General features: G+C 40.0%; 2 protein-coding genes across 5 annotated transcripts; one reads left to right on the plus strand and one right to left on the minus strand.

The window, feature by feature from the left end:
* The first annotated feature begins 740 nt into the window (after positions 1-740).
* On the plus strand, positions 741-25,002 carry PDF1B (peptide deformylase 1B). 4 transcript variants are annotated; one of them, XR_013252870.1, is made up of 8 exons: positions 741-1,040; positions 10,679-10,817; positions 12,191-12,383; positions 13,683-13,793; positions 17,732-17,794; positions 19,195-19,301; positions 21,521-23,884; positions 24,008-25,002. XR_013252870.1 is itself a non-coding variant. In XM_077388035.1 (7 exons), the coding sequence occupies exons 1-6, from the start codon at positions 839-841 to the stop codon at positions 19,294-19,296; spliced, it is 810 nt and encodes a 269-aa protein (XP_077244150.1). In that variant the 5' UTR covers positions 741-838; the 3' UTR covers positions 19,297-19,301; positions 23,801-23,972. The 4 variants fall into 4 exon arrangements, 2 of the variants coding, with proteins under 2 accessions (XP_077244150.1, XP_077244149.1); XR_013252871.1 differs by having other exon boundaries at positions 23,801-23,884; XM_077388035.1 differs by lacking the exon at positions 24,008-25,002 and having other exon boundaries at positions 23,801-23,972.
* Positions 21,923-27,454, minus strand: LOC143884451 (polygalacturonase At1g48100-like). Its single transcript, XM_077388033.1, has 7 exons — positions 27,086-27,454; positions 25,726-25,857; positions 25,305-25,496; positions 24,971-25,015; positions 24,631-24,838; positions 23,742-23,932; positions 21,923-22,786 (listed from the first exon to the last, which is right to left on the minus strand). The coding sequence occupies exons 1-7, from the start codon at positions 27,401-27,403 to the stop codon at positions 22,394-22,396; spliced, it is 1,479 nt and encodes a 492-aa protein (XP_077244148.1). The 5' UTR covers positions 27,404-27,454; the 3' UTR covers positions 21,923-22,393.
* Between the last annotated feature and the right edge of the window lie 357 nt (positions 27,455-27,811).

Below are 27,811 nucleotides of genomic sequence, written 5' to 3' on the forward strand. Positions count from 1 at the left end.
CTAGTTGAAAGAAGTTTCATCCGGAATAATTTTTACACAAAAAATACATTTTTTGGAAAAATCAATTTCAAGTAAAATTTGTCATGATTGGATCTGGTTCGGCTAACCCGAGCCTCGTGTTGAGCATGGTCGATTCCAGACCAATCCACATCCAATTCTAACGAACCCTGACCCAACCTGTCTAACCCATTTTTCCAAATGAGTATGGGTAGAGCTGGGTTGGTGTCGGTTTAGCCTAGGATTGAACAAAAAAACAAAAAATAACAAAAAATAACCCTTAGAAATCATTATAAAATTAGAGAACGGAGGTCGGGCTCGGATTAATCACCCCAGGCTTCAATCCTAACCCAACCTGAGAAAAAGCCAACAAAACCCCAGCCAAAATTTGGTTGGGCCCGAGCCTAGTTGCATCCCTACTAAAAGTTCCATTGGGGGTCCGAATATTGGTGCAACTTGGGTCGGTTGAGCTTGTAAAAGATGAATTGGAATCACCCGAACCCGACCTGATTCAATGGTAAAAGCTCAACCCGACTTTCCAAAAATAAACCCGAGTTGCACCACGCCGATCCCTTTTTCCATTTTTCAATTTTTTGGGAAATGATATCTGCACCAAAGTGTTTTGATAAACATGCGTTCCATCTGTTTGTCGTGTAGTATGTAAAGGGCATTAAGAGTGTTTTGAGAACCGTAATATCGTCTGACATCTCTTTAAATACTATCAAAACACTCTGGCGCAGATATCATTCCCCTTTTTTCCTTTTCATATAAATTGAGCCGCTTTGTTTTGTCATCTCCACCCGCAGAGACAGAGAGCAACCCCGTTGTCGTGGCGAAAATAATGGCCTGCGCTCAGGCATGGCTACAAACCTGCCCCTTATCCTACGCACTCCTCCCCGTCCTCTCTCGCCAGGTCAGGCTCGCCTCTAACGTGCGCACCCTCCGCCATTTTTCCTCTCCCACCATCGTCAAAACCCCGCTCATGGAAGTGTCTGTACACGCCAGGCGAGGCTTTCCCTTGAAAGAGGACGAAATCGCTTCTCGTAAGTGCAAAATACCTCTCTCTCTCTCTCTCTCTCTCTCTCTCTCTCTCCTTCTAGGGTTTCCAAGTACTTTAATTTTTTGTATGAACACTTTTGAAAATTCCTGTTTTCAGTAGAATAGAAGAAAACAGGAGTAGATCCCCCTCAAAGTGGATCTGTATCAGTTTCCATTTGTTAGGTTTCAAAATAGCTTGTAAAAAGGGCTCCAAACCTAACAAAGCGGTATCAGAGCAGTCAAACCAGCGAATGGCCGAAGGAACTTGATTTGCTAAGATGGAACACGCTGTAAAAAGCCTTCAAGATACTTTGGAGCAACACGGACAGTGACTAGATGGGCTTCACCGGTCCTCTGATCAACGTAGTTGACAACTTGATCAATTCCATAACATGCTTACGGCCATCGACTTCGAATTTGATTAGATGACTCGGAGTCAAGTTCAAGAGCAAGAAGAGACGTCCATAAGGCATTCAATCACTACCCACACCCTAACGGATGTGGTGCGTGGGTCAGGCATGAGTAGCTTAGGACCTATTTGTTAGAGTGAAAGAAGAGAATGAGAAGAAAATGAAGAAGTTAGGTTTACTCCCCCTCACTTTAGTATTTATAAAGAAAACATACAAAGACCACTATGTCCTTAGGCTATGCAATACCTTCTGACACTCCCCCTCAAGATGGAATGTATATATTGTACATTCCAAGCTTGTTACATATGTCACTCAATTTTGTATAGCTCAAGTGCTTTGTGAACACATCTGCTAACTGTTCAGCAGATCTCGTGAAAGAAACATGAATCTCGCCTCTTTGTATCATTTGGCGAATGAAGTGGCAATCAACCTCTATATGCTTAGTTCTCTCATGAAAGACCGGATTGGTAGCTATATGAATTGCAGCTTTGTCACAATACAGCTGAGCTGGAGCAGATGAAGAGAAACCAATCTCTGAAAGGAGAGAACGTAACAAAATAAGCTCCCCGCTGGTATGAAACATAACAAGATACTCTGATTCGGCACTCGACTTGGAGACTATGACCTGCTTCTTACTTTTCCACGACACTAGATTGCCACCAACAAAGGTGCAATATCCAGTGGTGGATCTCCTATCTGCTGGAGATCCTGCCCAGTCTGCATCACAGAAGCCTTCTACCCGGGTATGACCATGCTTCTTGAATACGAGTCCTTTCCCTGGTGCTTCTTTCAAGTAGCGAAGAATCTGAATCACTGCTGCCCAGTGAGAAGTACGGGGTGAGCTCATATGCTGGCTGACTGAGCCAACAGCAAATGATATATCTGGACGAGTGACTGTAAGATATATGAGCTTACCCACCAGCCTCATATATCTGTCAGGGTCATCTAATAAATCTCCTTCTTCTGGAAGGAGTTTCCCATTTGGGTCCATGGGAGCAGACGCAGGTTTCACTCCAAGGTGACCTGTCTCCTCAAGAAGATCTAGTACATAGTTCCTCTATGAGAGGGAGAGACTTCTAGTAGAATATGCAACCTCAATGCCAAGAAAGTATCTGAGACGACCCAAATCTTTGGTTGAAAACTCTTTCTGCAAGAAGGTTTTCAACCTGCGTATCCCCTTTGAATCACTGTCTGTAATGATGATGTCATCGACATATACTATCAATAGCACACAACCAGTAGTGGAATGAGAACTGAAGACGTAGTGATCAACTGCACATTGCTTCATGCCATAGTGCATGATAGCATAACTGAATCGTCCAAACCAGGCTCTAGGAGACTGCTTGAGACCGTATATAGACTTCCGCAACCGACATACTGAGGAGGACATCTCCCCCTGAGCAACATACCCAGGAGGTTGCTCCATATACACCTCCTCAGTAAGCTCACCATGTAAAAAGGCATTCTTGACATACTGGGGAGGACATCTCCCCCTGAGCAACATATCAGAGCCCTAGGGATTTTGTGCCCTAGGGAGCTTGGAGAAGCCCCTCTTCTCCATTCTCCTCCCGCCCCTCCTCTCTCTACCTCCCACTCCCACTCTCTCTCAAACCCTCGCCCCTCTCCCCTGCCCCAACCCTTGCCCCTCTCTCCCTCACGCCCCAACCCAACCCAACCTGTCCCTCGCCCCTCTCTCACCTCCCGCCCCTCCCTCACCTTCACGCCCCCCCCCGCCCCTCTTGCCGTAAAACCCTCCGCCACACCCCACCACCCTTTCCCCTCCATTTCTTTCCCAAATAATCTCCCACCCTAAATTTCCCCTTCCTAAACTTCCAATCTAACCTAACAACCCTAAGTTTCTTCTCCTCTTTATTTCTATGGTCTAAGTTTCTTCTTATCTATTTTTCTTCTTCGTTCGCGGCTACGTTTATGCCCTAGAGGTTCTACTATGTCGTCTTTTTCTATTCCAGCTCGTCGGAGCCGCGACACACTCTCTCGCCACACATAGTGGTCCCTTTATGTCCTAGAGGCATTCTCATTTTTCTCTTCTCCCTTGCTTTGACGTGGTGTGTTGTGTCTCTTTCATCTTCATCATTCTATGGAGCTTCCTACTATAGAAAATCCCTCTCTCGGGCAAACCCCTTTGACGGGCATCCCTCTCACACACACAGCCTCTTCTTCTTCTACCCCTAATTTCCCTTCATCGGGTCATGTCTCCTTCCTCCCGATGACCACGGTCAAGCTTGATGGTTCCAATTACATAAATTGGAAAGTAGCGGTGGAAGTTTATCTCATTACCAAAAGAAAGGTCTACACCATACGTCGTGACCCTCCTGCGGCTTTGGATTCCACTTATGAGCAGTGGGAAACGGATGATGCTCATATCCGTAGTTTACTCTGGCAGAGTATGATCCCACAGATTTCAGGAACTATGATGCAGCTTCCGACTGCAAAAATGATTTGGGATCATACTGCGGTTATGTTTTCCGGCGTCGGTAACCTCTCCCGTATTTGTGCCATATATTCTGAGTGGATGTATCTTCGGCGTGGTGACACCCATCTTTCTACATACTATGGTCAGTTCGTCTCTCACTGTCAGCAGCTCGACATTTTTATGCCTTTGACGACCGACTTAGCCGTCGCCGCTCGGCAGTGGGATCAGCTTCGAGTTGTTCAGTTTCTCGAGACCTTGGGCCCCGAGTTTATATTTTTTCGCCAGCAGATTTATGGTTCTGGCACTATGCCTTCCCTCGAGGAGGTCTATCAGCGGGCACAACAATGTTTAGGTGGAGCCTCTCTTACTCCTGCTGTTTTTTATGGGCATGCTACCGCGGCATATGCAGTAGGAGATCGTCCTGCCCGTGGTGGTGGGCCGTTTGGCCGAGGCCGTGGCCGTGACTCTAGCCGTGGCGGACGTACCATGCGTACGGATTTCTCTAGTGGCAGGGGATATGGTGGCCGACCTCGTCCATATTGTACACATTGCCGGCGCGAGGGCCACCATGATGAGACCTGTTATGTGCTACATCCTGAGCGTCGTCCCCCGCCGCCATCTCAGTTCGGGCGATCAGCGCACGTTTCTACTTTGGAAGACTCTGATCCTCGAGCATCTTCCTCCGGCTCCAGCCGTCTTTCACTCAGGCCGACTATGATGAGCTCCAGCGCCTACGCTTGGCCGCCCATCCTCCCAGTGCTGGCTTTGCACAGCCAGGTAGCACTCCTGCCTCTCTTCTCAGTAGCTCGAGCTCCTGGATCATTGATTCGGGAGCCTCGAACAATGTGACAGGTACTCTATCATCACTCGGGTCTTTTCACCCTCTTTCCTCTCAGTCTATGACCCTCGCTGATGGCCGTACTACTCCCATTTCTGGTACAGGGAGTACCTCTCCCTATCCTGGTCTTACCCTCTCCTCTGTGCTTTGTGTTCCCCAGTCTCCCTTTAACTTACTTTCAGTCAGTCAGCTCACTAAATATCTTAACTGCTACGTCTCATTTTATCCATCTTATTGCTTATTACAGGATCTTGCGACTGGGAGGACGATTGGTAAAGGACGTGAGGTAGATGGGTTGTATCGTCTGGATGGAGGTCCCCCCCGTACCATTTTACACAGTTCTGTCGACGCCTACCAGTGGCACTGCCGCCTTGGTCATCCATGCATTGAGTGCTTACTGCGCACCTCTATAGTTTCTGTTCCTATTCAGTATTTTCAGTGCGAGGCCTGTGAACTTGGAAAACACCACCGTGTGTCTTTTCCCTCTAGGCTTGTTAGTCGGGCCTCGCACCCTTTTGCTTTAGTGCACTCTGATTTATGGGGTCCCCTGAGAACTCCTTTTTTGGATATAGACATTTTGTTGTTTTCATTGATGACTATTCTAGCATGACTTGGCTGTATTTGCTTCACGATCGTTCTGAGGTTTTCTCTGCTTTTCGTACTTTTTATTCTGAGGTTACAAATTAGTTTGATTGTACCCTCAAATGCTTGCCCACAGATAATGCTAGAGAATATTTCTCCACTACCCATGGGTTCCAGGATTTTGTTTCTAGTCGGGGTATTCTCCACCAGTCTGCCTGTGCTCACACCTCTCAGCAGAATGGTGTGGTTGAAAGGAAGATGCGCTCTTTACTTGATGGGGCTCGCTCTCTTCTTATTCAGATGCGAGTTCCCAAGAGCTATTGGGGTGATGCTGTTCTTACTGCATGCCACCTTGCCAACCGGCTTCCATCCTCGGTTCTTGGTGGCTCTTCCCCCTTTGCTGTATTATACCCTGGTCATGACCCCTTTCCTATCACCCCTAGGGTCTTTGGGTGTGTGTGTTTTGTTCACCACCTTGGTCCTGGCTTTGATAAGCTGGACCCTCGGGCTGAACGATGCATCTTTCTTGGGTACTCCCGTACCCAGAAAGGATATCACTGTTACAATCCTCGCCTGCGTCGGTCCTTTGTGTCTGCCGATGTCACATTCTTCGAGTCTGAGTCCTACTTTGTATCTTCTCATGAGACTCCTTCCACAGTTCTTGACTCGGACCTTTCTCTTTCCCTCCCCGCCCTTCCGGCTCCTCTCTTCTCCCTTCCTGTATTAGTTCCTGAGACTCTTCCTGTCTGTGATCCCTCCTCTTCACTACAGGCTCATGAGGCTACTGAGGCTCCTCCTCCCGCTCCTCCGCAGACATATCCTCGTCGGCCGAGATCTACAGCTCTGATACCATGTTAGAGTGAAAGAAGAGAATGAGAAGAAAATGAAGAAGTTAGGTTTACTCCCCCTCACTTTAGTATTTATAAAGAGAACATACAAAGACCATTATGCCCTTAGGCTATGCAATACCTTCTAACACTATTCAAACTCGAACTGTTCGACTCGACTTTTCATGTTTTGACGGCAATGACCCATCGGGTTGGATATATAGGGCAGAGCAATTTTTTTCTTGCCACCAAACTCGCACGAACCAATACCTCACTATTTTTTCATTTCATATGGAGGTTGAAGCTCTCCAATCGTTTATGTGGTATGACACGTTCCACCAACAATTGACATGGCCAACGTTCGCTGTTGCCCGAAACTCCGTTTTGGCCCATCTGAGTATGAGGATTATGTCGGAGCCTTAGCTAAGCTCCGACAAAAATCAACGGTAAGAGACTACCAAGGTCAATTTGAGCGCTTGTCCAATTGTACTCACCATCTTAATGAGGATTTTTAGTTAGTTCCTTTATTAGTGAGTTGAAGGAGAAATCCAACTTGAAGTGCAGATGTTCCATCCCTTATCTCTAGCTACGGCCATTGGATTAGCTCGCTTGCAGGAATATAGACTGAATACCCCTGCGGTTTGGTGGCACTAGGATGGAAGCCGCCGGCAATTCTAGCAGTACAACTTCAATCCCAACATCGGTAAAGCGTACATCACGTGAAGCTCGAGAATAACATGAAAAGGGTTTATGTAATGGTAGCTGCCGGCAATTCTAGCAATACAACTTCAAATTCCTGTCATTGATGAGTTGCTCGATGAGCTACATGGGGCTCGATTTTATTCCAAGTTGAACTTGCCCTCTGGCTACCGTCAAATTAGAGTACATGAGGCAGACATCTCCAGAACAGCTTTCCGAACTCATGAAGGACATTATGAGTTCATGGTAATGCCATTTGAGCTCTCTAATGCACTATCTACATTCCAAAGTTTAATGAATGATGTCTTCATGCCCTATCTATGGCACTGTCTTGGTTTTTCTTTAATGTCATATTGACCTATAATAAGACATGAGAAGAACACTTGCACCATCTTCAACTCTAGAAGTCTTGAGGCAGCATCACCTATTTGCCAAGGAATCCGTATGTCGGTTTGGGAGTCAAGAAATTGACTACTTAGGACACATAATCAGGCATGGCGGGGTTGCAGTTGGCCCAAGTAAAATTGCTGGTATGACAGAATGATCACGACCAAAATCTCTTAGGGTGTTGAGGGAATTTTTGCGTTAAACTGGGTATTACTGTAAGTTTGTTAAGGGTTACGGTAAGGTTGCTTCACCTCTTCTTCTTTACTAAAACAAGAATGCTTGGGGTTGGAATGATTTTGCTGAAAAAGCATTTCCAGCCCTCAAGCGCCAGTGTTAGCACTACCTAAATTTACTAAACCCTGCGATCGAGTGTGATGCGTCAGGTAAAGGAATTGGAGGTGTTTTGATGCAAGAAGGCTGACCAAGAATGTTCTTGAGCTAGGCCTTGCACGGGAACAACTAAGCCATGTCAACTTATGAGGAGCTGCTTGCCATTATCTTAGTAGTGCAACGTTATGTACCGGGACCAAGTTTCGTGATACGTACTGACCGGAAAAGTCTTAAATATTTAGTAGAGCAACACATCACTACACCAGCCCAACATTGTGGGCTCTCTCAGTTGATCAGGTATGATTATTCAATTGATTACAAGAACAGCAAAGAAAACAAGGCAATTGATGCTCCATCAAGAAAAGTTGAAGATAGAGAGTTTCTGGTGTTATTTAAACCAATCTCTAATTGGTTACAACATGTTCTTGAAGAGTCCACCGCCAATTCTCTAACAACATTCATAAAGGCATATGAAGGGGGGAGTGGGGACTCTTGACCAGAATCAATATCAATTCCAAAGTGGAGTTCTTCATAAAAAGGGTCGACTTATGATCAGCCCAACTTTGTCTTTTTGATATTTATTTTTTCATGAGCTGCATAGCTCACCTATGGGAGGTCATTCGGGTTGCCGCAAAACTTTACATCAGATCAAAAAATATTTTATTGGTCTGGCATGCTCAAAGATATTAAGCAGCGGGTTTGCCGCAAAACTTTACATCAGATCAAAAAATATTTTATTGGTCTGGCATGCTCAAAGATATTAAGCAGCGGGTTTGTGAATGCTACGCAGGGATTCAATTTTCGGTTTCGACCGAAACCGATTTTTTTATATTTTAAATTTCGGTCATTTTGGCCAGAAATGACCCAATTTCAGCTGAATTCTATGCCGAAATCCGAAATTTCAAAATTTTGGTCCTAACCGAAATCCGAAATTTAAAACCATTGCAACATGTGCCAACGACACAAGATATAAAAAGTGGCATCACCTGGGTTATTGCAGCCATTACCTATCCATAATCAGGTGTGGTCCGACATATATATGGACTTCATTGACGGTCTTTCACCGTCCATTGTAGAAGTGTGGTTTTTGTTGTGGTCGACCGCTTGTCAAAATATGCACATTTTCTTCCACTGCCACACCCTTTCACAGTTATTTCAGTTGCTCGGGTTTTCATGGAAAATATCTTAAAATTACATGGGATGCCGACTTTGATTGTGAGCGATCGAGATCTTGCCTTCACTAATATATTTTGGCGGTAGTTGTTTTGCCTACGGGGCAGCTATCTTCAAATGAGCACCTCTTATCACTCCCAATCCGATGGTCAAACAGAGGTGCTAAATAGGTGCCTTGAGAACTATACATAAGATGTTTCACTAGTACCAATCCCACGAAATGAGTGCGATGGTTGCATTGTGCTGAGTGGTGGTATACATCACATTTCATTCTGCCACTCGTATGACTCCAGATGAGGCTGTGTACGAGTATCACTGCCAACATTATTGTCTTGTTAGCTTGGAACCGCTAAAGTCCAAGCGGTTGATACCGAGTTTCGTGATTGCTCCCTAGTTTTGTGTCAACTCGAAGCCAACTTGGAAGTTGCACAGTAACAGATGAAAGGTTTGTTGACCGTCATCTCACTGAATGTGAATTCAATGTTGGAGATTGAGTTTTTCATAATCTGCAACCTTACAGGCAGTCTGCAATATCATCTCGATGATATCTCAAACTGTCAGCAAGATATGATGGATCATTTAAGGCTTTTGAACGTGTTAGAGCAGTAGTCTACAAGCCAGACCTGCCAGTTGGAGCCAGGATTCACAATGTCTTCCATTTTTCGTGCTGTAAGAAGAAGCTTGGAGTATCTATACAGCCCAACGCACACTTACCCCTCTCATTCTATAAGGAGAGTTACAACAAGATCCCATGCCCATCCTTGATTGACGAATGATCAAGCGAGGGAACATGGTAGACCCAGAAGTGTTGGTGCAATGGCATGGCGCTCCACCAGAAGATGCCACTTGGGAGCGCTACCACACCTTGATTGAGCGATATCCTGAATTTCACCCCGAGGACAAGTTGAATCCAAGGGAGGAGGACTGATATGGGTCTCATGTGCATAAGATTAGCAGTCATGAGTCGTGTCTTGTAGTGGTAGAAAAGGGTTTGAGTCAGTTTTGTTTGAGTTGCAGTTTAGTATCTGTAGGACTCATGGGCCAGTTATTGGGTGAGTTGGGCATTGTAGTCGTTGTATGAGTCGTGTCTTGTAGTGGTAGAAAAGGGTCTGAGTCGGTTGTTGTTTGAGTTGTAGTTCAGTAACTGTAGCAGTCATGGGTCAGTTATTTGGAATGTATTTGAACGTATGAAATCAGAATGAGATGCAAGTTTTCACCCACCAAAACATTTCTACAGCATAGAGAAAAACAGGAGGAGATGCCCTTCGAAGCTGATCTGTATGTGCTTCCATTTGTTATCTTTCAAATTAGCTCATATGAGGGGCTCAGAACCTAACAAAGTCCAGGAAAATTTATAATTTCTATTAACTTTATGATTATATGTTAATTAGTTCTGTTCCATTGGTAAATTGTTACGCAATCAACTGCGTTGTTGTTACTTCATCGTTCATTTTTCTATTTTCTTTTTCTTGATATTAATCTCTTTTCGAGGAGTTATCTCATGCTACTCTTGTGCACCATATTACTGGGCAATTCAAGTGTATTGGCACACCGATGGTTCAGATTGATGATCAAACCGTCCACCTGGATTGGATCACCTCTACCCTGAAATATGGCTCTCCTCAGATGATTCTAACCATCTGATTAAGAGTTTGCAAATGATGGTGAGAAAAAAAGAAGAAGGCAATGGTTCATATTCAAGCACTCCATTTGTCAGATGGTTAGGATCAATACATCGGATTGACTTTTTGGCCATCTGAGCAATCCAAAGCCGTAAGATGGGGCCAACCAGATGTTCTGACAGTCCGTGCTCCCTACTCATGAGTTGCCGTATTATATGGTGCAGAGATGATAATTCCTACTCGTGGCATTTGTTTTTTCTGCACTGTGGGATACTGTAGAATTGGCTTAGGTTGCGATGCAAGTGCAAAGTTAATTTGTTGTAATTGTGTTATGGTTGTAGCTTCTGATTTGTGCTTTGAGTCACCGTTGAAAATAGTGGAGTATCCCGATCCCATATTGAGAGCAAGAAACAAACGGATTGATACATTCGATGAGAACCTGAAGAAGTTGGTTGATGAGATGTTTGATGTTATGTACAAGTAAGCCTCTCTTTTCTACCTTAATTTACAATTTAAGCATTGGTTATTCTATTGCTCTTTTCCAGTTTGCCTCTTTATTCATGAATTCATGCTTGTACTATAAAAGCGCACGTGATTATATGGTATATTCAGCAGTTCATACTGCTACGTATTTTAGTTGCAGCAACCTGACTGGTATTCTCAGTAATTCTTTTCACCTTATTCTACATGGGAAATTGCTGTTGACTCTGAATAGCGATGAGCATGTTGTATCCCACATTTATTACATCCTGCATTCATTACTTTTATAGCTGAAAATTTAATCTAATATTAACTTGAAAGCCATCGATAATCCAACCACCAAAGGATGCTAAGATCCTGTTCATTTTAGATTTTAATTTTGGGTCCAATAATCGGTTTGGACTCACAATCGGTTGTCAAAATCTAAAATGAACAGGGCCTAAAGCTTTCTTTGCCTCATACTAATTTCTCCCAATCAGCTTCTCGTTCAGATTCCCCCTATAGTCTTAATATTAACGATGTCTTCTCAACTTTGCTCAGAGGCCACTTAAAAGGGGTGCCACATTATCATGTTTCTTCCTAGTTTTACTTAAATTCCTAGTTCTAGGTCTCTTACTAATTCCATCTTCATCCCATTGTTGTCCGGACAATTAGTAGAAGTGCCTCGTGGAAACCATTTATCTTTGGAAGTTGAAATGTATCAGTTATTTTCTTTTGATTTTGGTGGATGTGTGCCTTTTTTATATTATGCCCCCAACTTACCAAATTAGTTATTGTGTTTTCTTCTTCTGTTTGACCTTCTTTTGTAAGAAGCTAAGTTTCTGATGCGTCCTATTCTTAATTGCGGACTAGAAAGTTGTTGCAGATGTATAAGCTACAAATCTGTTGACTGGAAGGCTGAAAGTGGATTTGAACCTTCTAATTCTTTTTGCTCTCTGTTTTGGGATTAACCCTTACTCCATTGTTATATATCTTATTCTATAAAAAAGATCTGTGAGATATTTGAAGATGAGTGCTCGGTGTAGTGCTATTGTGGAATGTTTCGGATTAACCCTTACTCCATTGTTATTTATCTTATTCTATAAAAAAGATCTGTGGGATATTTGAAGATGAGTGCTCGGGGCGTCGCTAATGTGCAATGTTTCTTTTTCTTGTCATTCACCACTTATTTATGAATGGTTGCACTAGGCCTCTATCTAGAGTTTGTTACTTTGTTTATAATATCGACTCAAGTGCTGATATGGGAATTTGCTACTCAGATCCGATATGTGTTGGCTTAGAATAGTTTTATTTTCTTTGCTTTTATTTCATATGCTTCGAAGAATACTTGATAATTTCAGGAGTGTGATAAATGTTGGCTTCCTTTTGTGCAGAACTGATGGCATTGGGCTCTCAGCACCTCAAGTAGGAGTCAATGTTCAACTTCTAGTGTTCAATCCTGCCGGGGAACGTGGTGTAGGAGAGGAACTTGTCCTTGTAAACCCAAAAGTTTACAAGTTTTCAAAAAAGACGCTCCTCTTCAATGAAGGTTGCTTGTCCTTTCCAGGGATATATGCAGATGTAGAGGTAGTGATTGAGCTTCTCACTCAATATTTTAATTTGTATCAATATAATTATTTAGTAATTATTTTGATTTCTTTCTTTCAAAATGGAACAGCGGCCATGGTTTAGAAGCTTTAGTGATACCTTCAATTGTAAGGCAGTTTGGAGTTAAGTAGTATCACTAGATAGTTTGTTTACAAACTTGGAAATGTAGGGCATGAGCAAGGGTTTGGTAGAATATGGATATGGTTAACATACAGATACAATAACCCAAAGTTATTGTTACAATCCTTTTTTAGTTTTTTTAATGAACACTCTGAAGATGGACCTGGTTAACCCCATTGTTTTTCTAGTAATTGATAGATAAAAACCCGGACAGGGTTGGCACGTCAGCTAGTGTCGTGGGTTTGCTCCCCATAGATGCAAGTTCGAGTCCCCTCGGAGTTACTCGATGCATGTTGTTTACGGGTGATTGCGTGCATCCATAGGGATTAGTCCCGCCCTAAAAATGGGGGCCTCTATGTCATAAAAAAAGTAATTGATAGATAAAGAAATAAAGACAAAAGACAAACACATGAGATAATTTTGGAAGTTTATTATTTTCAATAGACATTTGCCTGAATCTGGTAAGGAAGTGATGAATTAGTCTCTTTCACTCGTTCTAGAATGTTAGCTTAGTCTTCTGAAAATTTTCTTGTTTGTGTTGGGATCTCTATTCTCATTTGGGACTCTTCCTTTGTTGACTTCATGGGTTCTTTAGATCAATTGGCATTGAGATTGATGCCTCTAATGTGGGTTTCTCTCTCCTTGGAGAGGATGTGGGCAATCAGTGGCTATTGCTGTGGTCCATTCTCAATGACAATGTTTTCCTCAGTTTCCTTATTTTTTCTGTAGATGGGAAGAATTATGTGGAATATCTTGAATTCTTTTTTCTTGAATATCTTGAATTCTTGTTCTTCTAAGATTGGCTTAAGACACAATTGTAACTAACCACGTCATATTATCCTTCAAGGCCAACGTTTCTATATTTGCTTTCAAGATTTTAAATTTTGATTCATCCTGACTGTGACAAGATTTAAATTCAAGAAGTGAATGTTTTAGTTGAAAAGAGAATTCCTGATGTGTTAAAATTGGGTAATGAAACTCAGAGTCTGTCTGAACCAAAATCTACCTTTATAAAACATGAATCAATTGAAAAACATTGATTTTCAAAGGATGGTGCTAGTTTGAATCTTATTCACACAGATTTGGAGAATTTTTATGCTCATAATGTAACTTGATCTTCAAAGGATGATCAGAAACCTTCTCTTCTTTTTCTTGCAGAGACCGGCCTCTTTAAAAGTTGATGCTCGAGACATTACTGGTGCAAGATTTACAGTCACTTTGTCAGGCCTTCCAGCACGGGTTTTCCAGCATGAATTTGACCATTTGCAGGTTTTCTTCTTTGATAAAATATCACTGTTGTTCTCTTCTTGTTGTGTTCTTTTGAAATTTAAACATAAAATCTCATGTCCTGACCTTTTTTAGGCAAAAGTATCATGTAGGTGACCAAAGTTCAGATTTGATTTAATTCTTCAGTGTCGAATTGAGCCCAAATTCCTGGTCATTTCATACTGATGCCAATTATTTCAATATCATACGATGATGTATCTATGTATCTATCTATATACATATGTCTATATATAGACATATGTATAGATACTATATATATATATAGACACACACACACACACACAGAGAGAGAGAGAGAGAGAGAGAGAGAGAGAGAGAGAGAGAGAGAGAGAGAGAGAGAGAGAGAGAGAGGAGTTCCTACAGACTAGTGTAGATAACTTATCTACACCTTAGGCTTAAAATACAGTGGGGGCCGCATTGTTTGGGTGATCCAAAGCATTCATTTGATGGGCCCTCACATAGATAGTTTGTGCCCAAAAAATCAGCTCCATAGGTCATCCCAACCCTACGATTTGTGGATGTAAAAATGGACATGTATAAACCTTCACAAATCTGTCCATTTTTTGCCTCCATAGTTCGAAGGGTTAGGATGATCCTATGGAGCTGATTTTTTGGGCACACCCTATCTCTGTGAGGGCCCATCAAATGAATGCTTTGGATCACCCAAACAATGCGGCCCCCACTGTATTTTAAGCTCGGGTGTAGATAAGTTATCTACATTGTTAAAGTATAAAAGATTAAATACTGCCTTTCTCCAACAACTTAAGCTTCTGGAGAAGTTGGTAAGTTAACATGGTATCAGAGCCAAAGGTCTCGAGTTCAAACCTCCGGTAGAGCAAAAATCCACATGCAATGGTCGGCCCAAAGTGGGACCACATGTGCCACGTGTTTGCCAAGGGGGCCACACGTGCGGGGGAGTGTTAAAGTATAAAAGATAAATAACGCCTTTCTCCAACAGCTTAAGCTTCTAAAGAAGTTGGTAAGTTAACATACACTAGTGTGTTGGAACTCTTTTCTCATATGTATATTCCAAAATTTGTTCGACAGTGAGTTGCTTAATTTTATTGCTCAAATTTCGTACGCATAATTTAATATTAGGATATAGGAGCATTTCTTGTCTTCTATCAATGAGGATCACTTTCTGCTTAATTCCATCACGCTTCCTGGTGCATTGCATGTCTTAAGGAGAGAGGATGCATGATTGGCGTCCTGATATCAAAGAATCTCCAACAGCATGATTTCATGGATATTGCAGATTGTTAGAAAAAAATGGGTGTCTTTAAATTCTTAATAAATGTATCCCTTGGTTGCATTTTGTCCAGTTGTAATGAGCAGTGTACAAAAAGAAACTTGATGCAAATTGTAGGCCCAATTAGAGGCATGTTTGCCCATTAGGAATTTTAGGGATTTATTTCCATGTTATTTAGTTTCTATAATTCTCATTTTCATGTTATTTTGTTTCTAGAATTTATTTTCCATGTTATTTTTAGGGATTTTATTTTCCATAGAATTTTAGTTCAATTGCCTATATATAGGCTTCATTGTATTAAAATTATTAACTTTTGGATGATTAATTGAATTGATTGGCTTCTCCCCTCTACAGGTTTCTTCTCCTTCCTCTATTCCTCTTCTCTACCCCTATTATTCTTCTACTTCTCCCTAATTTCTTCTCTTCTACTTCTGATCTTTAATTTTTCTCCTTCTCTTCTCTTTCTCTTCCCGTTCCTACATCAAATTTGGTATCAGAGCCAAAGATCCGAGACTCCGAAGATCGAAGCATCGCTTTTGATCAAGCCGCTAAATCGACATCAAAGAATCACATCTCAAAACCCATCAAATACCTCAGAGACCCTCGTTCTAGTTTTTCTTTTCCTTCACTGCTTCCAACCAACAACCTACGCTACATCATAACTACTTGGTAGTGTTGCACCATACTGCTTTTACTTCATTTAGTTGAACTGGGTGATGAATCTTGTATGAGTATCGTCTTCCAAATGAACTACCCTAAAAGTAAGGAGCCTCATATGCTATGATACTCGGATACTTCTATAGGCCCAACGAGTATCGACTTACAAATGAACTACCCTAAAAGTAAGGTGCCTCATATGCTATGATACTCGGATACTTGTACAGACCCAACGCAACTTGTCCAAAACGACACGATACCTGGATACTTAATGGGAGGGGGTTTACAATATTTTTACCCACCGGACCAGATATTACATATGTTGTAAATCAAGTATGTCGGCACTCACATGATCCTCAAGAAACCAATTACAGACGACAAAGTGCATTTTGTGGTATCATAGAGGGACAATACATCATGGACCCTTTTACAAAGTCAGTCGTCATGATATGTGGTTACTCAGATGCAGATTGGGCTGGCAATCCTGCCAGACAAAGATTATGTTATGGAGTACTCTGTATTTATAAATAATTTTTTTTATCTCTTGGAGTAGTAAGAAGCAGAAGTCAGTAGCCCGATCAAGGGCGGAAGCTGAGCTCAGAGTGATTATTATTATTATTATTATTAGTATTGCAGAGCTCACATAGGTGAGACATCTTATGCAAGAACTCCATCTCAGGTCAGATACTCATGTGCTCTTTTGTGAGAACCAAAGTGCCATCAAATTGTCACAAAACATGTCTTCCATGCCAGGACCAAACATATTGAGATCGACTACCACTTCATTTGCTTAGTTAATAAAGGACCTTCTTTTAAAATAAAACACATTTTGTAGGGCTACTGTTTAATACTCCATCTAATACTTTTCATAGCAAAAAAAGTGCATTTTTTGAAGAAAATGTTTAAAACACGTTTTAGATGTTACACACTTTTTTGGCGAACTTTTCAACTTTACCCCTACTTTTTTTTGAATGGCAATAAATTTCATTAAAATAAGACCGAGATGGTCCAAAACAGAGAAAATGACAAAGAATACATTATATAGTATACGTTATACACTATATATACAGTATGCACTTTTCAACTTTACCCCTACTTATATTTTAGAAATTGCAAAATTATCCCCTAGAAGGGTAACACTTGATGTTTGTCTTTTATGTAACACTTGATGTTTGTCTTTTATCGACAAGTCATAACATTTTTGCTATAAGATTTTTTATAATTTTTATATTGAAGTTAATGTTATTTTTAGAATTTTTATTTTATGTATACATTGATACACAAACACACATAATGCATGTATACCATTTAAAAAACAAAAAAAACAAAACATATTAAACACATAACTATTCATTGAAGTATTTTTTTTGCGTTTTTGTTTATTTGACCATTTTTTTAATTTTTTGAGCCAACACTATATTAAACTCATATTTTCCCCTCCCGTTTGTTTTGCCGTAACACGTTTTGCTATGTTCATTCTTGAGAAAGCAGAGAATGACAAAGTGTTTCCTTGTTTTGTTACAAGTCATGAACACATTGCAGAAGTTTTCACCAAGGGACCTACACTTACAACTGATCATTTCATCACCATCATTTAGTAACCAAGCTTACGTTAGAACTGGCCAAAATTAATACCAGGGGTATTTTGGGCAATGCCATATAGTTGCCAGTCGCATTATGTGTTTTAGATCATTATTGAATGAATGGAACATAGTTGAGACTCCACTATTTTGCTCTTCTATCTCCTTAATTCATTACACTTAATGCAGTTTTTGCAATGGCATGAAGAAAATTCATAATTCAAGTATATGTGATGTGTTTTCTCAACTTAAAAATATTAAGAAATGCATGGACTGGGCAAAAAATTTATCATCACTTGGTTAATTATTTTTTCCCAAACCGGCTAAAATTTCCACAACAACCACTAGGTTGGTCCCCTTTGGTCCTCTTCTAAGAACCTGTTGTGCTGGATCACCTGTAAAAATATGATTTGGATCTGGCTTTGAACTTGCAGGGATATCTTTTCTTTGATAGAATGACCGAAGAAGTGCTTGACAGTATTCGTCCAGAGCTCCAAGTGAGTAGAAGCATACCTACCTTTACCATTTATAAAATTTGTTCTTGTAATATATATCTCTAATCCATCAAGAAGGGAACTTTGAGCAGATTTATTAGCTAATTTCGGGTTGCTTGTACTAATCTAAAAGTGTAGGGGAAAATGTCCAAGTTGAAGTCAGTCCTTGCGTTCTAGGCTTTTCTTTGTTATGTTGTTTGGTTTCCTTGCAGACCTACCCGTGTTGTAATTCTTTTTTTTTTCTTTTTTTGAAATGGCACCCGTGTTGTAATTCTTGTTTCTTTTTAATATTTTGTTTACTTGTTTGAGACAAGATTTGAAGTTTTTTACCTTTTTTTACAGGCATGCTACCCTGACTCTTAAAAGATAGTTTTAATATTCTGCCAAGGGATATAGTCATGATATTTAAGTGCAAGCAAACTGCCAACAAACAATCGTAACTGCCAATCCTTTTCATGGAAGTTGAGAATTGCTGGTAGTTTGATTTTGAAAAAGCTTTTCTATTTTTTTTAATTACTGGGAGCTTTATATTCTTTGAAGAATTTCAACTATTTTAGAAAACTGCATGAGTGGCCATGGTTTTTTCAATTCAGGTGCCCAAAATTGTTTAAATTACTATTTGCGGCCAATCATTTTTTTTTGAAATGGTAGGCCAATCATTTTAAATACCCTTAACTTGCAAAACTTACTTTTTAGGATTGAGAGAAATTGCAAGATCTGCCATGTCTTTTACATGTTAGAAAAATTACGATACTTTTAAATATAGCATAGAGTACAGAGCCTTCTAAAATGTGGAAAAAGGTTGTAGGCCAGAGAAGCATCTGTAAGAGTTGCAATCAGAGTAGAGAAGAGAAAGAAGATACAGTCCAAAACATCATCCTTATAGCAACAATGTAGCAAATTTTACAAGTTACAACTGGTAGATTTATGTCCTGTTGCCAGCATATTTTGATCCTTCAAAAGAAATAAGGGTCCTCTTCTATTGTTTATTTGCAAAAAAGTCAATTATTGGAAAAGAAGAATTTTTTATAATTTCCCAAGAAGGATTTTTTATAGTCAGGTATATTATTCATTATCTGGATTCTCTGGTTATTTTGCTGCTGCTCTGAAAAACTGATGTAGCTAAACTGCTATAAGACACTGTTATAACCGAGTTTACCGTTGCTTCTGCTCGTACCTAAGCTCACGCAAACTTTCATTTTTCAAAATACACCTCTCAGAAACTTTTTCCTAGTTGTCCTGTGACGAGAATAACATTTTTCTCTCTAAAAGCCTTGTAGACTGGAAATTACAGTTTTACCATGGGGTCTTTACTCAGTTGTTATAATCCATGTTTCAGTTATTGGCATATTGCAAAATTCTATTTCGTATTTATGCTTACCATTTTTACTTGCTGTATTCAGGCTTTAGAGAACAAGTACGAAAAAAGGACTGGATTGCCGAGCCCTGAAAAGATTGATAAGCACAAGGGGAGAAAGGAGGTTGCCGGTTTTGGAAGATCATGAAAACTGTACACAACCTTCCCCAACCATACAAGCTAATATATGTACCAAATTTTATTCCATTTCTTGAATGATTATACTCATTTGATTCACAGTTTTGTTTAGTGCACTTATTTTTCACAGTGTATATTTTTATCTAAGATGGTTGTATACTTGTATGTACATGAAGCTCAATGCACAAGGTATGCATTTGGATGTGACTGGAATAATTCAAGAATGGTCGTTGATTAACAAGTAGGATTCTTTTAGTTATAGCAATGACATCCCCCATATCATGCTAACGGTAGTTTTGATTGAATAAAATACCATTCTGTATGCTGAGAAAGAATATCGAAAAGTCAGAGTAAGTTGTCCCTTGCAAGCTGATCATGACTTCTTTTGCTTGTCTAAAATATATTATAAATGCGCGTGACTTGTCCATTGGTAATGTGGATAGATATTGACTGCAGAAATGCTTATGGAAAATGATTTTCCTGGCTTAAATTATATGGCATACAAAATTGGGAGATTCACTATCTCAATAAGAAAGTATTCAGCTTATGAGTGGATCATGACGTAAGTGCCTGCGACTTTTCGAGAAATGATGATGTGAGTGGTTAATCTTTTTCAAACTATGAAGATATTGTTCTTCACCTCTTTTAGATTCATAAAGGAAGTGGACTCCTCAAAAAAACTTCAAATGAGATCATATGAATCCTACTCTTGCTGAAACATGAGACTATGTACAAACTTGCAGTTGCAGAGATGATTGGGTTGAATATCCTTTTGGGATTTGAAAAATATACTTTTGAAGACTTGTAAGGGTAATACACTTCTACATTACGTAATTTTAAAGGTAACTGACAATATTTCTATGGATTCTACTCAAGCTGAGATTGGCCACTGCTTGCTGGATGATCGGTGGTGTGGATTACAAGTTTGTTGAAAGTTGCAGACTAGGGGTAGGTAAAAATGTTTTAATTAAGTTGTTTCAAGTGGTTTTTTGGATCTTATCATTGTAAAACGTCAATAGTATCTTAACGTTTTAGGTGTCCCTGGGGTGAATTGGGTGTCTTTAAGAGCTTCTATGAAGAGTTGGGACAAAATCAAGTATAGACTAGGGTTTTGAGGGATATATACATTTGTGTGTGCGTTTGTGTGTATAGTGCTTTTTGATATATTTTGGAGCCTTTTTGCCATTGAAAGGATGTTACTTCTTTTTTGGGTGTAATACTGGAGGCTCCTTTTGTAAAGTAATTCTGTAAGGCATATGTGGGGCAATGCTACATGATCGGTGGTGTGATGCTCACCAAATTGATGATTTTTTTTTTTTCGAGTTTTCAAGGAAAAATATTGGGTGCATTTTTTTTCTTTGTGATTTTCGAGTGAGACTTAGAGTGGAAAATTTTTGGGATGACAGGGGAAAATGGTTATAAGTTGAAGCTATATTTCTGGAAAGAATTTTTTCTGCATCAATTTGGTTTATTTTCTAGAAGAAGGCCCTTTAGGGTGCTCAATAGAACCTATTGAACAAAGTTATCGGAATCTGTGCGAAAGTGTTCCTTGGAACCCTTGTCTTTGGGATTTCCATAGAGATAATGTATTTTCGTATGTCCATTTTATTGACAGACCAACCATTTGTACATGATAAACAAAGAATACTTACAAATTCTGGTTTAACAATTGGACTAAATCTTTCAGCATAGTCCAATCTGGTGCTTGATAGAAGCTTTTGCTACCATTGTAGACTTTATCTTTCTATATTTATCATTGATTGTGATTTTCCCATATCATGAAAAAAGATTCTCAACTCAACTCAACTAACCTTATTTCTTTTGTACATGATAAAAGATTATGCATTTATGCTTATTAATTCTTTTGTTTGTTGCATGTGAATCTGCATTTGAATCCAATTATTCTTGATCTGAAATTTCACTTGTGCTGCGAGTCTGTTGCTGACATTGTATATGCTGGTTTTATACATTGCTGTTTTAAACTGGATGAACACCAAGATTTCTTCTTTACCTTTTGTCATTGAAAAACAACATGTGCTCTCCATTCAGCGGTTAAATCACTTTTCCCTCTACTGGAAACATTCGCATCCAAATCACTCATCGGTGTGGTCGAATACCATATTGCTGCCATTTGTTCTTTGTTTCTTAATTTGCAACTGTATGAAATTTTCTCTATTTCCTTACGGTCCCCTGCCTTACTGAATGGAAATTGCAATTGTTTTGGTGAACTTCAGGGTTATCATGCTCTTTTAGTAACTGGCCTGAAATTTTAAATTCTTTGGAGCTGTGCTATGGAGAGAAACACGAAATGGCCAAGCTCAGGGCCAATGGTCATTTATTCCTTTCAAAATTCCGAAATGCACATATACTATATACATTTAAGTGTGCGAATCTCATACTAACTGTTATCCATTTCATCAAGTTACTTTTGAATGTTATTCAAAGATGTTATGTAGAGTTGGGAAGAACTTTTGGAAACAAGTTAGCTGCAGATGTTGTTTTCATATTTTAAACATATAGCATTCAACATCTCTCATTCATCAATAGGAAGAAATCCCCCATATTGAAATAATTAAGATGTGCATGTCTCCATGCACTTCAGCTAACAATTGTGCAACTATTTTTTCTAGAGATGGTGAATCAAAACATCTGCAAACATGGTTATGTATAATTTACAAATGGTGAATCAACACATAGAAATGGTGAATCAACACATAGAGATGGTGAATCAAAGCTTCTACAAACATGATGGGTGTATGTAAAATATACAAATGGTGAATCAAAAAACATCTAGCAAAAAAAGAATGCCTGTATATTCTCCCAAGATGGGGAATCGACATCCACCCTAGCAAACAAGATTGCCTTAAAATCAACTGTAGAGATGCTGAATCGACACAGAATCTAGGAAACTACAATGCCTATATATCCTCTCAAGATGGGTGCCCAAATGTACCCCTACTAAATAAAACTTCCTATATATCATGTACATACAATGAAAATCGAGATGACTAGCAAATACTATCACCTTATATACTCTTGTAGCTATGGTGTAAAGGGGTCAGAAATCATGACGACCACTCATGTATACACCATCTCCTAGGCTATGCTCAACATGATTCATAATTGGATTGGATGTGGTTGCTTGATGGTTTGCCAATCTGCAAGCAGTCAATTGGTGGGAGAGAGGGAGTTCTTAACTCCCCAAAGGTTTGCCAACATAGTGGCTCAGACATGTGGTAGCCTTCTTGTACCGGTTTGAGTTTGATGTCGGTTAGGGTCACATCGATACACGGCATACTGTCACTACATGCTAAGTGTACGGGTTGTACAGTGTATGTCCCTATTATCTTCTCATATTGGATACCGGATAGTGCCACTGCTGATGTTTGATTCTTGCACGTGCTCTTGTCGCAATAGAACTGGTCGATTACAATGGGTTGTTGAACTTCAGAGACTTGAATATTAGAGAACAGTACACCTTGAACAGAGCCTGAGCCACCCTGCAGGAGTAAGATTTGAACTGTTAAGACAAACTGGATATAGGAGACCAGAGAAAAAAAGCTAATGTAGGAAAAAGCTCGGGTATGGAAGATTATAAACAAGAACACAGAAAGAGCACAAATGTGGAAGTATGAAATCTCCATGAGGTACTACATGGAGTGGTAACCCTGGAAAACCTGTAGTGTTTTTAGCTTTTCATCTTGTCTGAGTTGACATGAAATCTTAGGTGCAAGTTTGAATTTTGTAAGTACTCAATTGATTTTTTTGAATGGCCAGATGAGTTGTCTTGGTTTTTATGGAAATAGGATTTTTTTCTCTAAAGGTAACTGATGGAAAATAGGATTACTACATGATTCAATCGGTGAATTCTCGGCTGACCTTTTAAGCTCTGGTGAGTACTACAGCCTATCGGCAATAGGGAAAGTGAAGTGTCATGACACAAAAAAATCTGGAAACCTGAAAGTAATTTAAGCTTTGTACACATGTTATTACAAAGTTTAATATCTATAAACTTGACTTGGACTCGGTATTCGCCTTTGTCTTTGTTAATTTGAAACTGAGTCAGCGAGTATAGAAAGTTTTTTTATTTTAAAAAGCTTGCGCGAGCTTTTGAAGTCTAGGTTAAGGTTTTTTCAAGAGTTCTCAATCTGGGTCCAGTTTTCTTCGTAGCCATTCGAGTTTTTTTCGTCAGATACCACATCATCCCCTTATCTTGAACTGAGTCCTGATCTATCAAGCAGACTTGACAAAGTTTTTTCTTTGAATAGTCAATTAGGATTTTGAAGCTCAGAACATTGCATCCAAGCTACCATATCACAAAGTAAAATGTTAAATTCAGTTTCATTTTGTTTAGCAAGTTACCATCCCACAAAACATGGGGTAGAAAGAACTAAAAATCTAGAGACAGTTACCTTTCAAACAAAAAAAGAAGCTAGAGACAGTTATGTGGTTTACCTGCCATGTTTTGATTCTGACACCATTCATCGTATTCTGCATGTTGACATTTCGCACAGTAATGTTCGAGACACAGGCTTTTGTGTTGTCCTTTCCGAGCCCTCCGATGCTGATTCCATGGCCCGGCCCACAATTCACATTGTGTACGTAAATGTTTGTACAACCCGTTTGTATGGATATACAGTCGTCTCCTGCACAGTACAGTAGGAGTTGGTAAATTTTGTTCACATGTGGGTTTTTGTTGTTTTTATTTTCTGTTTTTGCAGGTATTCTGTTGTGGGGGACCCTGCCACCTCATCTCATGGGTGGGCCCCACTGCTCTTGTCAATGAGAGGAAAGGGACCACAAATTTCGGGTCCCACAGGGACCACTAAAATGTGGTTCTGTTTCCCCAGAGAAGGTTTTGTTATCCAAAGAACATCCAGAAGAAAGAAATGCTGCTTGTGACAATGACAAAGGAATTTGAAAAGGATTGCAGCTGAAAGAAGATTCTTCTTGCTGGGGGAGTGAGGCCCACAGCCTCATCTTTAATGGGATGGGTTGTTGACCAATCAGGGATTGACACGCGGAAAAACAGAGTCTAGTTCCCAGTTGTTGATCTGTTATTGGGAGCAAGATGACTGAATGGGATTTTGCCACGTGGCATGAGCTCGCCGTGTGGATATTGATCTTGTGGTGGGCAGGGCCTGAAGCTCAAAAAGGGAATGGTGATAAACTTTAGGACACTGTGTTTAGGAAATTTACGATATTGCCACCCATTTTCCTTTATTCTTCTGCCATGCTTAGGGTTTAATTCTGTTTACCACACAATCATCTTTTAGGTCCGCAGTTAACATGGAGCATGGGAAGTGTGAAAGACCAAACTACCCTTACTGAGTATTGAAATTACCGCAGGCCAAATTGGTGCCGTGGATTGCCACATCTCTAGAGTTCTGCAGATGGATTCCGTCGGTATTGAGGCTGTCACCAGGGGACGAAACTGACATGTTGAAGACCTGAACCCCGGCGCAGGTGTCAAACTTAAGGTGGCACTGTGGGCTGTTTTGGATCATTATGCCCGTGACTGTCACGTTAAAGCTGCCATAGAATCTTAGAGCCTGCCCAAAAATATTGTTTATATCAATGTCGGTGAGTAGGGGCATTTTGGTCATTTTCTTATGCTCATAGATTATGTTGAAAATCACTTATCAAACACTGGTGCATTGTGTTCTGATTAGCAGAGTTCTCACCGTTGGCTTAATGCTGGGCATAGTTCCGCTGAGCTCGCTGCTTATCTGTCATAAATCACCATTAAGAAAAGCTTGTTATACCCAAAAGGCCAAAATCCAACAAAGTTTGTAGAGAGAGAGAGAGAGCATGGTTTAAAATTTTGGTTTCAGTAACCGTTTCGGATCCCACCAAAAACTGAAATTTCGGATCTCGCCGAAATTTAGGTCCGAAATTTGGTGATTTGGTTCCAACTTCTGGACCCAAAATTTGAAATTTCGGAAATTTGGTACATGGCAAAAAATTGAATTTCGGAAATTTTTGGTTTCGGAATTTTAAACCATGAGAGAGAGTTACCGGAAAGTCTGTGAGAGTGTTGTTCCAGCCAGGATCACCGAGCTGTGTATCGGCCCACCAGACTGAGCCCTGTCCATCAATGGTTCCTCCGCCACGAATTGTAATCCCTACTAGCTTTGAGAATTCAAGCCATTGTAATATCCCTGAGCCCCAAGCTTTAGCGCTCGTCGGAGCAATGATCATTCCATCTAACTGTGGAATTATACAAGGAAGTTTAAAAACTTAGGACTTAGACGCGAACTTTAGCCAAGGTTAAAGAAGGACTACTTTGATTGACTTGATAAGGCATGACCATTCTGACAACAAGGATTGGAAGTGCCTAATTTTGAAGGTAGTGATATTGGTTCCTTGTATGATCAGTTTTTTAAATCGTTTTCTTCTTTGGAAATTGATTTTCTAACTTTTACTCTGTGAAAAATACCTGAATTACGATGTTTGGTTGACAATATGGACCTGAAAATGAGATTGGCCCCACAAGGAATACGAACTCAGATGGGACCATGAACGTCGATGCTTCCACCTTGCAGGCAGCTGCCCAAGCTGCCTGGAATGCCTGCATTAGATTAAGAGAATCAAGGAAAAAACATTAGTTTAATACCATTAACAACAATATTGAATTTTGATATAATAATGAAGGAAATGATAGCAAAACTCCTTATTTTGATAATGACACTCCCATACTTTATCAAACACTTTTTAGATTGGTTGTCAATGGCTCCTTGGATGTGCTGTTTTGGGGATAGAATATCCTGCCTGGATAAGTTTATCTTAGAAAATTATCTTTTCCGCTTATCACTACTTTTGTTCTGAGTAATATTTTATCGGCATGAATCGGGAATAGCAAGACTATCCAAAGCTATATTTAACCACAAGTTTACTATTCCTGAGGTGAACAAATCTTATTGGGGCTGGTTGTCACGGGGATAACAAAATCTTGAAAATATATTGTACAGTGTCCACCAATTTTTTTATCCAAAAACAGAGGTCGACCTGAGCCCATATAAAGATACAAATGAGACCATTTTACCCTTTACTTTCTAGAAAAGGTCCAATACTACCAACAGACAACCCAACTCTCCGGCCAAAAGGTCCCTCAGATCACTCGCTGGCTATCATCCGCCGGTGTGCTTTTGTGTCACTGTTTCAGAAAAACGAACGGAATTGATATCCGCACTCTCTTATTCTGATAATGGCACTCGGTACTACATCAACCTCTGTTCTCACTGGCTGTTGGGAGAATCTTGGAATTTGTGACAAAAGAGCCAACAAGTCGGAGTGCCATTATTAAAACAAGGAAGAGAAGCTATCAATTTCAAACAGAATTTCTCTCCATTTAATTTTTATACACCTTAGGAACAGAACCCAAAATAATTATATCGACATATTTATTAACGCTATATATGTTCCCAGGGCCATGTTTTGATAACGTGACAAACTCACCTTGTCTTTTATTATTTAATTACAATTCCCCAAATCCCCTTTTCTTAATGGCAACTCAAAACCCCCTTAGCGGCCAGCTAAAAAGGAAAAGACAAGGCGAGTTTGTCTCATTATCAAAACATGGCAGTGCAAATATCAGTAGAATTTATTTAAATCTTAAAAATGTAAGATGTGGGCATGCCTCATTCGTGACATGTTTTTAGGAGCGATAATTATGATAATTGTGTTCCTACTCTGTTCAGATTTTCGTGACGATGATCATCATAAAATGAAGAACACGTCTCGTTGCGAGTTATTGAAAAACAATCAAAACGGGTTATCAATTAAAAATTCTTAATAACCTTCGTGTCATCGGTCCTTCCATCGCCTTTTGCACCAAAGTTTAATACATCAAAGGTTGAATACCCATCTCCCTTCGGCGGTGGAGCACTCGGCGGAGGTGTTGGACTGGTCGGAGGTGAATGGCTCGACCCGCCGGCATGGTGGTGACTATTTCCACTATTCTTTCCTTTCTTCTTAGATAGAGAGTCTGAAGATGCTCTCTTCTGCCTCCAATGTTTGCCTCTTCTTGCATTGCAAGAATCAAATGTAGAAAACATAACAACTAAGAGAATAAGAAGAATCAAAGAGAGGCTTTTTAGACCCATTCCCTTCCTCATCTTTTACTGTATGTGAGAGAGTACCTGACTCTGTGGCTAAGTAGCAAAGGAGATGCATGGCTGGGATTTATATAGCCATATTTCTAACACACATGACTCATTGCACACACATAAGCAAGTTGTTTGATAATGCCACCCCATTTAATGTTTCATTCCCTTTTCTTCTTCTTTATGTTTGCTAGAATTTTCTTTTTTGTGACAATTGGTTGGAATTAAACTAACACATCAAGGGAATTAATCGTCCTTCGTTGTACGCCGTACGTGATACGGACATTTTTCGCGCACGCAGGTATAAGTGCAAATTTCCAAAAGGTCATATAATCGGTAAGAAAATTCCGAATGAAGCAATTTGATTTGGAGAGATTATAACCACCTATTTCTCTTTAATTTAAAACAAAAAAAATCTTT

The sequence above is a fragment of the Tasmannia lanceolata genome, unplaced genomic scaffold (genome assembly GCF_043159265.1).
Source record: "Tasmannia lanceolata isolate RefF3 unplaced genomic scaffold, GAP_Taslan_0.1 ptg000008l, whole genome shotgun sequence".
Taxonomy (NCBI): Eukaryota; Viridiplantae; Streptophyta; class Magnoliopsida; order Canellales; family Winteraceae; genus Tasmannia; species Tasmannia lanceolata.